Source organism: Tinamus guttatus, unplaced genomic scaffold (genome assembly GCF_059628265.1).
Source record: "Tinamus guttatus ecotype Peru unplaced genomic scaffold, ASM5962826v1 Tinamus_guttatus_pri_ptg000762l, whole genome shotgun sequence".
Taxonomy (NCBI): domain Eukaryota; kingdom Metazoa; phylum Chordata; class Aves; order Tinamiformes; family Tinamidae; genus Tinamus; species Tinamus guttatus.
The window spans coordinates 2,780-20,226 of NW_028289296.1; the positions used below are offsets into that span (position 1 = coordinate 2,780).

Sequence of the window (17,447 nt, forward strand, 5' to 3'; positions counted from 1 at the left end):
GGGGGGGGTTCGGGGGGCGTTGAAGCCTTTATTGGTTCTGCCGCCGCGGTGGGGGGGGGGGGGTCTCGGCTCCAGCCCCCCCCAGGGGGTGTCCAGGGTTCGGGGGGGTCTCCGGCCACCGGCGGCTGCGGGGACACGATGGGGGGGGGGAGGGGGTCAGTGGGGGGGGGGGGGGGCGACACGGGGGGGGTTGGGGGGAGCAGCTCTCACCTCGCGGGGGGGTCTCCGTGACGTCACCGCTGCTCCTGGTGGGGGGGGGGGGGCTGACCCCTCCCTGCACCCCCCAGCTTTGCCATCCCCCCCCGCAGACCCCATGCTCCCCCCAAACTGTCCCAAATGACCCCCAAGGGCCCCCTCCCGTTCTGCCCCCCCCCGCCCGGAACCTGCCCCCCCCAAAACGGGGCTCCAGGCGCCCCCCAACGCAGTGGGGGAGGGGCAGGACACGATCTGGGCAGGGGGGGTGACACAAGCCCCCCCCTCCCCCCTTTATTTGCAGTCATTGAGCTCTAAAAACAGGATGAAAAAGGCATAAAAAATAATAAAAAAAAATAAAAAAAGGAAGGGGGGGACAACCACCAGTGACGTCATCAGCGATGACCTAATCCTGCGGGGGGGAGGGGCCGCTGTGCCCCCGCCACGGGGGACGGGTCCGAGCGAAACCCCCCCCCCCCGGTCCAAAGGGGGTCCCGGTCCGGAGGGGCCGGGGGTGCCCCCCCCTCAGGACATTTTCCAGAGGCGCGAACGAGGCCGTCGTGACGACCCCGACCAGCAGCACCGGGGACCACGAGCCGGAGCCCACGGCGGCGGCCAGGGCGGCCTGGGGGGGGCAGGGGGTCAGCGGGGCCCCCCCGGGCGGCCTGGGGGGGGCAGGGGGTCAGCGGGGCCCCCCCGTGTGCCTGGGCCCCAGGAAGCCTCATCATGGGGGGGGGGTCTCTGTGCCCCCCCCCACCCACCCCATGAAGTCCCCATGGTGGGGAGAGGATGTCTGTGTCCCGGGGGGGATTTCTCTGTATCCCTGCGGGGTCTCTGTGTCCCGGGGGGGTCCCGGGGGGGTCTCCGTGTCCCGGGGGGGGTCCCGGGGGTCCCGGCCCCCCCGCACTCACCCAGCTGCCCTGGCCCCGCACCCAGCCCATGGTTGGGGGGGGGGTCCCAGGGGTCCCGGGGGGTCCCCGGGGGGTCCCCGTGTCCCGGGGGGGTCCCGGGGGTCCCAGCCCCCCTGCACTCACCCAGCTATCCTGGCCCCGCACCCAGCCCATGATGGGGGGGGGGGTCTCTGTGTCCCGGGGGGGTCCCGGGGGTCCCGGCCCCCCCGCACTCACCCAGCCGCCCTGGCCCTGCACCCAGCCCAGCAGCCGCTGCCGGAAGAAGCTCAGGGTCCAGTCGAGGCCCCGGCGCAGGATGAGGGGGCCCTGGGCCTGCAGGGCCTGGGGGGGGCGCAGGGGGGTCACGGGGGGGCCGGGAATGTGGCCGGGATTCCCAGGAATCTCGGGAGAGGAGCGAGGGGAGGGGTCTCCCATCAAGGGGGGGTCCCAGGGGCCTCACGTGCAGGAGCAGCCGCGTAAAATGGATTGAGGATTGGGGGGGTCCCATGTTAGGGGTGTCCCGGGGGTCCTAGGGGGGTCCCGGTGGTCCCAGGGGGGTCCCAGGGGCTCAGGGGGGCCCTTGGGGGGTCCCGGTGGTCCCAGGGTGGTCCCGGGGGGGTCCCTGTGGTCCCGGTGGCCTCACGTGCAGCAGCTGCCGCACGACCGCATAGAACAGGGTGAGGATTTGGGAGGGGTCCCAGGGGCTCAGGAGGGTCCCAGGGGCTCAGGAGGGTCCCAGGGTGGTCCCGGTGGTCCCAGGGGCTCGGGGGGGGTCCCAGGGGGTCCTGGGGGCTCAGGGTGGTCCCGGGGGGGTCCCGGGGGGGTCCCGCGGTCCTCACGTGCCGCAGCAGCCGCACGGCCGCGTAGAACAGGGTGAGGATTTGGGAGGGGTCCCAGGGGCTCAGGGGGGTCCCGGGGTCCCAGGGGGGTCCCGGTGGTCCCAGGGGGGTCCCGGTGGTCCCAGGGGGGTCCCGGGGGGGTCCCGGGGGGTCCTCACGTGCAGCAGCAGCCGCACGGCCGCGTAGAACAGCGCCACGATGCGGCCCCAGGACACGCGGCCGTCGCTGAAGAGGTGCCCGGCCACCCGCAGCAGCAGCCCCTGGGACAGGGGGGCCCGGGCGGCGGCGCCCAGGAGGCTGCGGGGGGGGCGTGGGGGGGGGCCCAAAGGGGGGGACCCCCCCCAGGGTGACATTCCCCAAAGGGGGACACCCCCCCCAAAGAGGGACATCCCCCCAAGTGACCCCCCCCGTCCCTATAGTGACACTAGGACGGGGCGGGGGGGGCACCCAGGAGGCCGGGACAGACTCGTGACCCCCCCACTAAAGGGTGACCCCCCCCCACGAGGTGACCCCCCCCCCGTATTCCCATCCACTCCCCCCCTAAAGCCCCGTGACCACCCCCATCCTGTGTCCCTGTTCCCATCCCTGGAATTCCCTGTCCCCATTCCCACCTCTGGAATTCCCTCCCCCCCGTTCCCACCCCTGGAGTTCCCTGTCCCCGCTCCCACCTCTGGAATTCCCTGTCCCCATTCCCACCCCTGGAATTCCCTCTCCCCGTTCCCACCCCTGGAGTTCCCTGTCCCCCCTTCCCCGCTCCGGGACTCCCGTTCCCACCCCTGGAATTCCCTCCCCCTGCTCCCACCTCTGGAATTCCCTGTCCCCCCTTTCCCGCTCAGGGACTCCCTTTCCCACCCCTGCAGTTCCCTGTCCCTGCTCCCACCCCCGCAGTTCCCGTCCCCGCTCCCACCTCTGGAATTCCACGTCCTGCTCCAGCCGGTCTCCCACCCGTCTCAGACACTCTCCCAGTTTTTTGGCGTCGTCTCCGCAGGGGGGGGGCGGCCCCAGCTCGGCCGGGACCAGCGCGGCCACCCGGGGGTCCCCGAAGCGCCCGGCCTGGTGCCGGAGCAGCCTGCGGAACCAGCAGCTGCACCGGGACCGGCACCGGCACCGGGACCCGAACCGGCACCGGGAACTGCACCGGGGACTGCACCGGGACCAGGAACCGCACCGGGACCTGAACCGGCACCGGGGACTGCACCGGGACCCGAACTGGCACCGGGACCTGAACTGGGACCTGAACCGGCACCGGGGACTGCACCGGGGACTGCACCGGGGACTGCACCGGGGACTGCACCGGGACCGGCACCCGCACCGGGACTGGCACCGGGACCAGGAACCGCACCGGGACCCGAACCGGCACCGGGAACTGCACCGGGGACTGCACCGGGACCAGGAACCGCACCGAGACCCGAACCGGGGACTGCACCGAGAACTGCGCCGGGACCGGGAACTGGGACCGGGGAACTGCACCAGGACCTGAACTGGCACCGGGACCTGAACCAGGACCTGAACCGGGACTGGGGACTGCACCAGGACCTGAACCGGCACCGGGGACTGCACCAGGACCTGAACCGGGACCTGAACCGGCGCCGGGACCGGCACCGGGACCAGGAACCGCACCGGGACCCGAACCGGCACCAGGACCGGCACCGGGGACTGCACCGGGACCAGGAACCGCACTGGGACCTGAACCGGGACTGGGGACTGCACCAGGACCTGAACCAGCACCGGGAACTGCACCGGGACCAGGAACTGCACCGGGACCTGAACCGGGGACTGCACCGGGGACTGCACTGGGACCCGAACCGGGGACTGCACCGGGGCCAGGAACCGCACCGAGACCCGAACCGGGGACTGCACCGAGAACTGCACCAGGACCTGAACCGGGACTGGGGACTGCACCAGGACCTGAACCGGCACCGGGAACTGCACCGGGACCTGAACCGGCACCAGGAACCGGCACCTGAACCGGGACTGGGGACTGCACCGGGACCAGGAACCACACCGGGACCTGAACCGGGACCTGAACTGGGACTGGGGACTGCACCAGGACCTGAACCAGCACCGGGACCTGAACCAGGACCTGAACCGGCACCGGGGACTGCACCGGGACCAGGACCCACACCGGGACCTGAACCGGGACCAGGAACCGCACCGGGACCTGAACCAGCACCGGGACCTGAACCAGCACCAGGGAACTGCACCCGGACCGGGAACTGCACCGGGACCTGAACCGGGACCGGGGACTGCACCGGGACCTGAGCAGGGACCAGAAACTGCACCGGGACCTGAACTGGGACCGGGGAACTGCACCCGGAGCGGGAACTGGACCAGGACCAGCACCTGGGCCAGGACCTGAACCAGCACCCGGGCCGGGACCTGAGCCAGGACCTGAAGCGGCAACTGGACCCAAACCGAGACCCGTGACCCGAACCAGGAACACAAACCAGGACCCAAACCGGGAATGGAACCGACAGCGGGAACACGAACCGGGAATGGGACCAGCACCGGCACCCGAACCGGGAACGGAATGGGCACTAGGTCCTAAACCGGGCACAGAACCGCACCAGGAACTGGACCCGAACTGGCACCAGCACCTGAACAGGGAATGAGAACTGGAACTGGACCAGGACCCGGGAATGGAACCAGCACCGATGGGTCACCGGCACCAAATGACACCGGGAACACGAACCAGGACTGGGACCAGGAGCACAAACCAAAGCGGCACCGGGACCCAAATGACCCCGGGAATGACACTGGGAGCAGCAATGGGACAGGACCGGGAAGAGGGAACATGAACCGAACCGGCACCAGGATCCGAATAGCACCGGCAACAACACAGGGAGCGGCAAAGGGCCGGGAATGGAGCCGGGAGCGGAACAGGCACCGGGAACGGGGACAGAACCGGAACCGGGAGCGGGCCCCGCGCCCCCCCGGCACTCACCCCTCCAGCAGCAACGCGCCCATGCGCAGGATCGGCTCCGAGGAGGCGCCTGCGGGGAGCGCGCGTTGGGGCCGGTTCCGGGGCCGGTGCCGGTGCCGGTGCCGGTGCCGGTGCCGGTGCCTCCCGCCCCACTCACCGTCCTCCCCGTCCCCTTCGCCTCCTTCCTCCCCCCCCGGCGGCGGTTCCGACTCGCGCTCGCTGGACCCGGAACCGGCCCCGGAGCCGCCGCCGTCGTCCGCCGCCGCCGCCATGTCCGCACCCACGTGACCGCGGGCGGTGACGTCACCTCCCGCACAGCAGCCCCGCCGCGGTGTGGGCGGGGCTACAGCGTAGATCCGCCCAACGGGGGCGTGGCCACCGCATAGGCCCGCCCGATGCGGGGCGGGGCCACCGCGTGGATCCGCCTCCCTCCCGAGCCGCACCCTAGCGACCCCGCCCCCCGCTCCGCGAGGCCCCGCCCCCGAGGGGGGCAGGAAGACGCGGGGGAGGGGCGAGGGGGGCGGTCTCTGGAACGGGGGGGCTCTGGAACGGGGGGGCTCCGGACGGGGGGGGGCTCTGGAACCGGGGGGAGCTCTGGAACCGGGGGGGGCTCTGGAACCGGGGGGGGGCTCTGGAGCGGCGGCCGTTGGAGCCGTTGGGAGCGGCGACGCGGATGGGTAGGGAGGGGGGGCGGGTTTGGGGGGTCTCCGTGACCCCCACCCGCCCTGATCGCTCCCCCCGGTGCCCCCCCCCCCCGCAGGAACCGCCATGTTGCCGCTGCTGCTGCTGCTTGTGTTGGCTCCGCCCCCGGTGAGGGCGGGGCCCCCCCCGCGAGCACCGGGAACCCCGCCCCCCCCCACAGACCCTCCCTCCGGTGACCCCCGGGCCCCCCCGGACACCTGGGCCCCCCCGGACGGTCCCTGCCCCCCCCCCCGGTCACCTGAGGGCGCCCCCCGGCTCCGCCCCCCCCCCCCCCCCGCTGTCACCTCTCGCGCCGCGGGGGGGGGGAGGGGGCAGGACGCCTGGGCCCCCTTTCTGCACCCGGGCCCCGCCCCCAGCTCCCCCCCGAGGAGCCCTGGGAGCCGCCGCTGAGAGCGGGGGGAGTCCCGGGGGGGGTCCCGGGGGGGTCCCGGGCCGCAGCCACCACCTCCCGCGCAGGGCGGAGCCTCCTCGTTGTGGGCGGAGCCGCCGCGGGGGGGCCCGGCCCGGCGCGGCCTCGTCTTCCTGGTGCTGCACGTGGAGCGGTGGGGGCGGGGCCCGGCGGCACCGGCACCGGCCCCGGGACCAGCAGCATCCGGACCGGCGGCACCGGCACCGGGACGGGCGGCACCGGGATCGGCAGCACCGGGACCAGCAGAATCCGGACCGGCGACGCCGGCCCCGGCCGCGCTGCGGGAGCGGCGGCTGCAGCGGCTCCGCGCGGGGCTCCAGGCGGCCCCCGGGCACCGGCACCGGCCCCGCTCCGGCCGCGCCGCCCCCTCCCTCCCCCCCGCCGCGGCGCAGTAAAAACCGGGGCGAAAACGGGGCTCTGCCGTGACGTCATTGCGGGGCTGGGGGCGTGGCCTGCCGCAGCCCCGCCCCGCTCCCTTCGAGGAGGGACCGCCCACCCGTTCGAGCGGGAACTCGCGGCCCCGCCCCCCCCCGCGCTGAGGCGAGAGCTGCGCGCGGCGCCGGAGAGCGGGAAAAGCGGGATCCAGCGGGAAAAGCGGGAGCGACGGGGCCTCTGGGATCAGCCCCGGGCACCTGGGATCAGCCCCGGGAACACAGGGATCCGCTGGGGCCACCAGGACCCGTTGGGGCCCACCAGGATCCCCGGTCCCTGTCACACAGTCACCCAGCCCGACCCCCCCTCCCCCGATCCTCCGGGATCCACCGGGATTCACCGAGCCCCCCCCCCCCCCCCCCCCCCCCGTGTCTCCATGGCCTCCAGCTCCCTCCCGGAAGCGGAAGCCCCAGGTGGGTCCCGGAGGATCCGGGGGGATCCCTGCGGGCGGGGGGGTGGCTCCATGGCCCCCCCACCCGCCCAGGCTGCTCCGAGGACGACGTCCTGGCCGGAACCTTCGCAGCCTGCGACCCGGAGCGCACAGGTAGAACGGAGCCGGGATCCCATCCTGGATCCCATCCTGGATCCCGACCCGGATCCTGACCCGGAGCCCATCCTGGATCCCACCCTGGATCCCGACCCGGAGCCCATCCTGGATCCCGACCCGGATCCCGGCCCAGAGCCCATCCTGGATCCCACAGCCCAGATCCCATCCTGGATCCCGACCCGGAGCCCATCCTGGATCCCATCCTGGATCCCGACCCGGAGCCCATCCTGGATCCCGACCCGGATCCCGGCCCGGAGCCCATCCTGGATCCCGACCCAGAGCCCATCCTGGATCCCACGGCCCAGATCCCATCCTGGATCCCATCCTGGATCCCACCCCGGATCACATCCCGCATCCTGGATCACATCCCACTCCCTGTATCCCAACTCGGATCCCATCCTGACTCTCATCCCCCATTCATATCCCACAACCCATCTCCCCATCCCGGCTCCCATCCCGCCTCTGGATCCCGCTTCCCGGCTCCCATCCCGACCCCTTCCCGCAGGCCGGGTCCTGCCGTGCCGGGTGCTCCGCCTGGTGCGGGCGCTGGCCGGGCCGGGGGCGGATCCGCGGCGGCTCCGGGCGCTCGGAACCTTCCTGGATCCGTCGGGATGCGGTGCCGCCCTCGACATGGCCGCCTTCCGGGACGCCATGGACCGATGGATCGCGCTGTGCCGGTGCGGCTCCAGCCCGGGATACACCCGGATACACCGGGATGCACTGGGATACACCCGGATGTACTGGGATGCACTGGGATACACTGGGATACACCCGGATGTGCTGGGATGCACTGGGATACACTGGGATGCACCTGCATACGCTGGGATACACCCGGATGTGCTGGGATACACCAGGATAGACTCCCCATCCCCACCAGCTCCGACGTGGAGCCCCCGGAGCCGAGCGCGGAGAGCGACGGATCCCCGAGCTCCGGTAGGAGCCGGAGCGGCCCCTGTTCCCATTAACGCTCCCGCTTCCCACTCACGATCCCGCTGCCAATTAGCGCCCTGTTCCCATTAACGCTTCCCGGGAGGCTCCTGTTCCCATTAAGGCTTCGGGCCCCTGTTCCCGACCCCGGCCCCCGCTAACGATCCCGCCGCCAATTAGCGCCCACGGCCGGAGCCGCCTCCGGAGGCAGAGCCGGATAATGACCCCGAATCCGTGGGAGCGGCCCCGGGATCGGCTCCCGGCCGGGATGGACAGAGGGATGGGGGGGGGGGGGGCGACAGCTCCGCTTGCTCCGCAGGGCCGGGATGGGGATCGGAGCCGGAGCAGCCGGAGGGCGGCGGAGCCGACACGGAGAGCGGCGGAGAGTGAGCGGGATCCCGGAATGCAGCGGGAGAGCAGGGGGACACAGGGATACTGGGGCCAGGGATATCAGGATCCGGGGACACCGGGATATTGGGGAATGGGGGGGGGCAGAATCTTATGGGATATGGGATGTGGGATGCAGGATGCATCGGGACACAGGGAGGTGGGATGCAGGGACACAGTGGAACGCGGGGACATGGAATATGGGACATGGGATGCAGCGGGACATGGCACACGGGATGCGGGATGCAGGCGGGATACGGGAGCGCCATTCCCACGGGATGCAGCGGGCCCGGAGCCCCGTTCCCGTGGGCCGTGCAGGGCTCCGTCCCCGCCGGGAACGTCGCCGGGAATGTCGCCGCGGGAGCAGGTGACGGAGCTGGGCCGGCGGCTGCGGCGGCTCCGGGCGGAGAACGCGGAGCTGCAGGGAGCGGCCGAGGGCGCCGAGGAGCGGAGCGGGCGGCTGGAGCGGGAGCGGGAGCGGCTGCAGCGGAGCCTGGAAGGGTGCGGATCCCGCGGGACGATCCCGGTCCCTTGGGATGATCCCGATCCCATGAGACGATCCCGGTTCATGGGACGATCCCGCAGGGCCCTGCGCTGCCGGGAGCGCGGCCGGGCGCAGCAGCGGGAGCTGCAGGAGCTGCGCGCGGAGCAGCTGCGGATGCGGCAGGAGAGCCGGGAGCTGCTGGAGCGGCAGCGGCGCCTGGTGAGCGCCGGGAATCCGGAGACCCGGATAGCGCCGGGATGCCGGGAGAGCAGCATCCTGCATGTTCCGGGATGCTCCCAGTCCCATCCCGGTGCCGCCGGCAGGAGCGGGAGCAGCGGGAGCTGCAGGATCGCGCCAGGAGCCTCCAGGAGGAGGTGAGGACGGCACCGGGAATGGGGCCGGAATGCCGGGAGCGGCTCCCGACCGCATCCCGCAGAACGGGAAGCTCCTGGCCGAAGGTGACCGGGCCCGGAAGCGAATCCAGGAGCTGGCGGCCGAGAAGGCCGAACTGCAGGTGACGGAGCCGGGCGCTCCGGATGGAGCCGGGCGTTCCGGATGGAGCCGGGCGCTCCCGGATGGAGCCGGGCGCTCCCTGACGCTCCCGCTTCCCCCAGCTCCGGCTGCGGGAACACCGGGATCTGCTCCGGAGCGGGGAGGCGGCGCTGGCCGAGGTGAGCGCGGCCGGACGCGCCGGGATGCGCCCGGATGAGCCGGGAGCTCCAGAGCTGCCGCGTTCCCGGCAGAGCACACGGCAGGCGGAAGGGCTCCGGGCCGGCCTGGAGGAGCAGCGGGAAGCGCTGCAGGTACCGGCCCATTCCCGGCCCATTCCCATCCCATTCCTGGCCCATTCCCAGCCTGTTCCCATCCCCTTCCCGGCCCGGATGCCTCTTCTCCTCCCGCGCCAGGAGCTGCGTCGGGAAGCGGCCGAGCTCCGTCAGCGCGTGGGAGCCGCGTGAGTCCCGGGCGGCGCTTCCCAATCCCGGCGCTTCCCGTGGGAGCCCCGGCCGGAGCGGCCCCCCCAGCGGCTGCTCCCGCAGGATGACCCTGATCCCAGCGGAGGCTCCGGCGCCGCCGCTCAGGGCCGAGATCGAAGCTGTGCGGGAGGTGGGGGCAGCATTCCCAAATCCCGGCGTTCCCGAATCCCGGCGTTCCCGGATCCCGGTTCCCATCTGTTCCTCAGGGATATGAGGACGGCCAGGCCGGGCCCTTGTGCGGCTGCGCACCAGGAATCCGGGAGGACGACGCGGAGGTGGGTGATCCCGGCGCATCCCAACGATCCTGGCGCTCCCAGGAGCATCCCAACGATCCTGGCGCATCCCAAAGATCGTGGTGCTCCTGCGCACATCCCAGAGCCCCTGGCCGCATCCCGGCTCATCCCATCTGCTCCACAGGGCAACGACACCGGGAAGGAGCCCCCGGAGCCGGGATGCAGCCCCTGGAGGTAACGGCAGCTTCGCGGAGCCGGGAAGCTCCATCCCGGCCCTATCCCGGCTCCATCTGGTCCTTATCTCATTCCTACCCCACCCCATCCCGACTCTAGCCTGTCCCTATCCTGACTCCATCCCAGCTCTTATCCCGGCTCCATCCCGGCCCTATCCCGAGTCCATCCCAGCTCCCTCCCTGCAGCCCCCGCCCGGAGCTGGTAGGAGCCTCCCGCTGCTCCGCACGGAGCCGGATCCCGGTTGGAGCCGCTCCCGGCTCCCAGCGGCGCCGGCCGCAGCCTCGGAGCCGCCTCCCGCGATTCCCGGGATTCCCGGCGCTCCGGCCGCTCCTGCTGCTGCTCCTGCTGCTGCTCCCGGCCCTGCTCCGGCTGCGCCCCCCCGCCGCGCGCCCCCCCGCGCCCCCCCTCGCCCTGCGCCACCTGCGCCCCCCCCCGCAATAAATCCCAAATCCGGCGGATCCATCAGCGCCTCCGGATCCAGCGCGCCGGGAATCCCCCCCCCGACCCCTTCCTTCCCGCCCCCCCCCCCCATCACACACACGGGGCGGGCGGGGGGGGGGGGGTTGTCCCTTTATTGGAACAGCCGCCGCGCGTAGAGGCGGAGCCAGCGGCGCCGCCCCAGCGCCGCCAGGAGCCGCCCGCGCTGCGCATGCGCGGCCGCCTCGCCCAGCAGCAGCGCGGGGGGCGGAGCCTCGGCGGGCCCCGCCCCCCCCCGCCGCCAGCGGGGGGGGCCCGGAGCGAAGCCTGGGGGGGGGCAGAGAGAGGAGAGTGTGGGGGGGCTCCCGGACGCCGGGGCCCCCTTTCGAGGGGGGCGGATCCCGGACGCCGGGGCCCCTTTTTGGGGGGGAGGGGGGATTCCCGGACGCCGGGGCCCTGCCGATACCTGAGGGGGGGTCCCGGGGGGGGTGGGGGGGCCCCGGCGCAGAGCAGGAGCCAACAGCAGCCCAGGAGGGGGAGGGGCAGGGGGCTCCTCATGGCGCCTGCGGGGACCGATGGGGACCAATGGGGCCAGTCCCAGCCCAGCCCCATCCCGGTCCATCCCAACCTCATCCCAATGCATCCTGGTCCACCCCCGTGCATCCTAACCCCATCCCGGTCCATCCAACCCCATCCCAATCCATCCTGGTCCACCCCCGTGCATCCTAACCCCATCCCAGTCAATCCCGGTCCATCCCAACCTCACCCCAATACATCCTGGTCCACCCTGGTCCATCCCAACCCATCCCAGACCATCCTGGTCCATCCCGAGCTCATCCCAATGCATCCTGGTCCATCCCGGTCCATCCCAACCCCACGCCCATCCATCCTGGTCCACCCCCGTGCATCCTAACCCCATCCCAGTCCATCCCGGTCCATCCCAACCCCACGCCCATCCATCCTGGTCCATCCGAGCTCATCCCAATACATCCTGGTCCATCCCAAGCCCACGCCCATCCATCCCAGTCCATCCCAACCCCATCCCAATCCAGCCTGGTCCACCCTGGTCCATCCCAACCCCATCCCAATCCATCCTGGTCCACCCTGGCACAGCCTAACCCCATCCCAAACCATTCCAGTCTATCCTGGTCCATCCCAACTCCCATCCCAATCCATCCCAGTCCATCCCAAGGCATCCCGACCCCATCCCTGTGCATCCTAACCCCATCCCAATCCATCCCAGTGCATCCAACCCCATCTCAGTCCCATCCCCATCCATCCCAGTCCATCCCGACCCATCTCCACCCCATCCTGATCCATCCTGGTCCCATCCCAGTCCATCCCTGTTCTTTCCTCGCCGCTCCCCTGGGTTGGCAGCCGGCAGCTCCCGGCGCTTCCCCATTTTATCCCGGTCCCCCCCTCCTCTCCCCCAGTGCTAACGAACCCGGCGGGGGGAGGGGGCCTCATTAGCGTCGACCCGGCCCAGCCGCGGGGGCGGCGCCGCCTTCGTTAGCGCTAACGAGGCCGGAGGCCGCGCGGGGCCCCGGGGCCTCAGGGGTCCCGGTCGGGCTCCGAAGGGAGGCTGGGATGGGGGTGGAATCTGCTGGAGGGGGCGGATGGAGGGACCGTCCATGTCCCCCAGTGTCCCTCCATGTCCCCCCATGTCCCCTCATGTCCCTCCATGTCCCCCCCATGTCCCCCCATGTCCCCCATGTCCTCCATGTCCTCCATGTCCCTCCATGTCCCCCCAATGTCCCATGTCCCTCCCTGTTCCCCTATGTCCTCCCATGTCCCCTCATGTCCCATCCATGTCCCCCATGTCCCCCCATGTCCCTCCATGTCCCCAATGTCCCCTCCATGTCCCTCCATGTCCCCCAATGTCCCCCATGTCCCCCAATGTCCCTCCATGTCCATGTCTCCATGTCCCCTCCCTGTTCCCCCTATGTCCTCCCATGTCCCTCCATGTCCCTCCATGTCCCCCCAATGTCCCTCCATGTCCCCATGTTCCCTCATATCCCCCCATGTCCTCCATGTCCTCCATGTCCCCCCATGTCCTCCATGTCCCCCCATGTCCATGTCCCTCCCTGTTCCCCTATGTCCTCCCATGTCCCCTCATGTCCCTCCATGTCCCTCCATGTCCCCTCATGTCCCTCCATGTCCCCCATGTCCCCATGTCCCTCCCTGTTCCCCATGTCCCCATGTTCCCTCATATCCCCCCATGTCCCCCCATGTCCCCCCATGTCCCCTCATGTCCCCCCATGTCCCCCCCACCTGTCCCCTCCTCCTCCTCCTCCGCAGCCCCCACGCAGCGGCCACCACCCCCAGGGCCCCCCCCAGCCCCCCCCAGCAGAACCGGCCCGTGGCCGCCGCGGGGGGGCGCCGGGGGGGGCGGCTCGGACGCCTGGGCCCCTTCCTGCTCCACGGGGGGGGCGGCGGTCGCTGCACCTGGGGGGGGGAGCGACGGGGGGGGGGGGTCAGGGAGGGGGCGGGGACGCCCGGGAGGGTCACGTGGTACTGGGGCGGGGGGGGACTCCCGGGGGGCGGGGCCGACACGCGGTACCGGGCTGTGACGTCGCGGCGGGCGGGGCCGAGGCGGCGGGCGGGGCCGAGGCGGTGACGTCACGGCAGCGCAGGCGGCCGCAGCCCGCGAGGCGGCCGCGGCGCCCCGAAGCGCCCGCCAGGCGGCGCCGCAGCGCGGGGCAGGAGCCGCGCGACGCTCTGCGGCTCCAGGCGGACGCAGCGCAGCGGGTCCTGGGGGGGCGCGTGAGCCCAGTGTCCCCCGTGTCCCCAATGTCCCCTCAATGTCCCCCAATGTCTCCAATGTCACTACGTGTCACCTGTGTCCCCCCAATATCCGCAATGTCGCCCCAATGTCCCGTGTCCCCAATGTCACCTATCCCCCAATGTCTCTCATGTCCCCCCAATGTTCTCAATGTCCCCCCAATGTTCCCAATGCCCCCAGTGTTCCCAGTGTCCCCACAGTTCCCATTGTCCCCCATGTCCCCCCAATGTCCTCCGTGTCCCCAATTTCCCCCCAGTGTTCCCAATGTTCCGTGCCCCAAGGTCCCCATTGTTCCCCCGTGTCCCCCACTGTTCCCATTGTCCCCCATCCCCTGTGTCCCCCAATGTCCCCCCAATGTCCCCTCCATGTCCCCCCGATGTCCCCTGTGTCCCCATGTCCCCTCACTTGCAGCTGGCAGCCCCTCCCCAGCTCCATTTGCGCCGCCGCCTCCGGAGCTTCAGGGCCAGGGCCCCCCCCCGCCCCCCGCCGCCAGCCGGGCCAGGGCGGCCCCCCCGAAATGCAGGAACCAGAGGTCAGCGCAGGCCGCGTCCTGGGGGGCGGGGCCACGCGGTCACGGGGGGGCCGGGGGGGGTCACAGCGGGGGTCCCGGGGGGGGGTCGCATCTCTCACGGGCTCCAGATTCGCCGGCATCGACACGGGATAGTCCTGGAGCAACCAGGGGGCCTGGGGGGACAGGGCGATGCGGGGGGGCCCGGGAGGTTCCGGGGGTTCCCGGGGGTTCCCCGGGGGTGTCCCGGGGGTTCCCCGGGGGTTCCCCGGGAGGTTCCGGGGGTTCCCCGGGGGGTTCCCGGGGGTCCCGCCTCACCAGCGCGTCCAGCCGGGCTCCCAACGTGCTGCTCACGGGGTCGAAGTCGAAGGTGCAGCCGCCGCCGCGGGGCGGCCGGGCCAGGAGCAGCAGCAGCGGCACCTGGGGGGGGGGGGGGACAGGCGTCCGGGGGGGGCCCCGGCGTCGGGGGGGCCCCGGCGTCCCGGGGCTGCCGCACTCACCAGGGCGCCGCCGCCGCGGGGCGCCGGGGGCATCGCGCCGGGGCCCCCCCGGACGCCGGGGCCCCTCCGGCGAAAGCGAAAGTGAAAGCGGCCCGGGTGTGGGGGTGGGGGGGGGATCAGGCGTCCGAGCGGCCCCGGGGTGGGGGGGGGGGGTGGATCAGGCGTCCGGGCGCGGAGGGGCCCAGGAGTCCGGGAGGGGCGTCCGGACAGGGGGCCCGGGTGTCCCGAGCGTCCGGGCACCCAAGTACCCAGGAGGGGCCCAGGCGTCCGAGGCTGCGCCCCGCCCCCAGCGCTGCCTCGGCGTGAAGGCGGGGGGGGGGGGGGGGGGTGCGCCGGCGTCCGGACACGTGTCGGTGCCCCCCCCCATCCCCCCTCCTCCCTCTTCGCCCCCCCCGAGGCCCCCCCGTGTCCCGGTCGCCAGGGCCCCTTCCGGCCGCGACCACACGGAGCCCAACGGAAGCCGCCCAGGGTGTTTATTGGGGGGGGGTGTTCCGGGGGGGGGGCGCACCGGGACACCCCCCGATCGGGGTGGCCGGGGGGGGTCGCGGGTCAGAGGTCGCCGCCCCCGTCGGGCACCCAGAGGCGCCGGGGGCGGCTCAGGCGCCGCCGCAGCTCCCGCTCGGCCCCCGGCGGGGGGGGGGGCGCGGGGGGGGGCCCAGCACCGGGCGCCCCCCCCCACCGCCAGCGCCGCCGCCTCCTGCGGGGGGGGGGGGTCAGCGCGGGGGAGGGGCAAGCGCAGACCCCGCCCCGCCCCCCCCGTCCCCTCCACTCACCCTGCCCCACCCCATGTCCCCCCGTGTCCCTCCCACTCACCGTGTCCCCCTCGTGCCCCCAACCCCCTCGTGTCCCCCCCATATCCCCCCCCGCTCCCCGTGTCCCCCCCCGTGTCCCCGTTTCCCCCCGTGTCGCCCCCCCGCTCCCCGTGTCCCCCCCCGGTGTCCCCCCCCCCCGCTCACCGTGTCCCTCCCCGTGTCCCCCCCGCTCCCCGTGTCCCCCCCCCTCGTAGTCTGTCCCCCCCCCCGCTCACCGTGTCCCTCCCCGTGTCCCCGTTTCCCCCGTGCCCCCCCCCACTCCCCGTGTCGTCCCCCCCCGTGGTCCCCCCCCCGCTCCCCGTGTCCCCCCCCGTGCCTCCCCGTGCCCCCCCCGCTCCCCGTGTCCCCCCCCCGTGTCCCCCCCCCCGCTCACCGTGTCCCCCCCCGTGTTCCCCCCCCCGCTCCCCGTGCCCCCTCGCTCCTCGTGTCCCCCCCCGTGTTCCCCCCCCCGCTCCCCGTGCCCCCCCCGCTCACCGAGTCCCCCCCGCAGACCCACAGCGCATCCAGTCCCCGGTTCCGGGCCAGGGTCAGGGCTGCCCCCCGCCCCCCCTGCAGCACCGTGAGGGCCCCCCCGGGGAGCCCCCCCTCCACCAGCGCCTGCGGGGGGACACGGGGGGGGAGGTTAGTGTCGCTGGGGGTCACTGAGGTCACGTGGGGGGGGGGTCTCAGGGACCCATGGGGGGGGAACCCTGAGAGCCACCGGGGGGGCTCGGGGGTCCCGGGGTCCCTCTTTGGAGGGGGGGGGTCAATGGGGGGGTCCCGGGGGTGTCACCTGCCCTGGGAGGGGGGGCGGTTCCCAGGGGGTCTGTCCCCATGGGGGGGGGAGCTCCTCCCCCACCCTGCAGCCCCTCCCATCTGGGTACCCCCCCCCGCGCCCCGGCCGCAGCCGCTGGGCAGCCCCTCCCCCACGCCCCGCCCCTCCTCACGCCCCGCCCCACGGGGGTGTCCCCGCCTGAAGGCCCCGCCCCCTCCCCCACTCGGAGTCCTGCCCCCGGGGTGTCCCCGCCCCTCCCCCATCCGGGGCCCCGCCCCCGGGATGTCCCCTCCCCATCCGGAGCCCCGCCCCCCGAGGTGTCCCCGCCCCCCGGGGTGTACCCGCACCTGGAGCCCCGCCCCCTGGGGTGTCCCTGCCCCTCCCCCCCGGAGCCCGGCCCCCTGGGGTTTCCCCGCCCCTCCCCACCCGGAGCCCCGCCCCTCCCCACTCGGAGTCCTGCCCCCGGGGTGTCCCCGCCCCTCCCCATCCGGAGCCCCGCCCCCCAAGGTGTCCCCGCCCCCCGGGGTGTCCCCGCCCCCCGCACACCGCCGCAGCCGCCGGGCGCGCCGCCGCCCCCCCGCGGCTCCAGCAGCACCAGGACGTTCCCGAGCGCCAGCGCCGGCGCCACCAGCTCCAGGGCTCCGCCCAGGGGGCGGGCCACGTCCAGGCCACGCCCACCACGCCAAAGGCGCCCGCGTCGCCTCCACGTGGCCGCCAGGCACTTCCTGCGGGGAGGGGGCGGGGCGTCCGGCCACGCCCACGCACCGCCCCCCCCGCATGCACTTGCAGGGTGCCCCGCCCCCCATATAAGGCGCCCCGCCCCCTGCTGTGGGAGGCAGCTGGAGGCCCCCGGCCCCACCCCCACTGTCCAAATAAGGCAACTGAGGCCCCCTGACCCCACCCCCATCCATATGGGCAGGCCAGACTCCTCCCAATTCCATATAAGGCACCCAGCACCCCTTCCCATGTTCCCATATAAGGTACCTATTGAACACGTGGTTATGCTCTGGCTCCACCTCTTCTCCATTTAAAGCACCCAGAAACCCCACCCGACCCCCCACATAAAACCCTGCCGCAAGCCCCTGCCCCTCACTCCATATAAGGCACCTAAAGGGCTAACCCTGCTCGCTGCCCAGGAGGCCCCGCCCTCACTCCGCCCCCCGGCCCCGCCCCTGCAGCGCCCCCTGGCCCCGCCCCCGGCCCCGCCCCTCACCTGCAGCGCCCCCCTGGCCCCGGCCCGCCCTCACCTGCAGTGCCCCCTGGCCCCGCCCCCTCACCTGCAGTGCCCTTGGCCCCGCCCCCGGCCCCGCCCCTCACCTGCAGCGCCCCCTGCTCCAGCAGGGCCAGGGCCGCCCAGCGCTGCAGCCCCCCCGCAGGGGCCCCCCCGGGAGCCGCTCGGCTGCCGCCGCCAGGACCCGGGCGGCGGGAGGGGCCCCCCCGCGCCCCCCACCTGGGGGGGGGACACGTTAATGGGGGGGCACCCCCCGCGACCCCCCCCAAT

At 73.2% G+C, this 17,447-nt stretch overlaps 1 protein-coding gene across 1 annotated transcript; it reads right to left on the reverse strand.

Annotated features, from left to right (window-relative positions):
* Positions 1-724: 724 nt before the first annotated feature.
* LOC148591527 (apoptosis regulator BAX-like) lies at positions 725-5,116 on the reverse strand (the record flags this gene model as incomplete). The annotated part of the gene is made up of 5 exons (XM_088537412.1): positions 4,866-5,116; positions 2,829-2,990; positions 2,080-2,218; positions 1,320-1,424; positions 725-817 (listed from the first exon to the last, which is right to left on the reverse strand). Coding segments are annotated over exons 1-5 (750 nt in total), but the record flags the coding sequence as incomplete, so codon positions are not given.
* Positions 5,117-17,447: the final 12,331 nt, after the last annotated feature.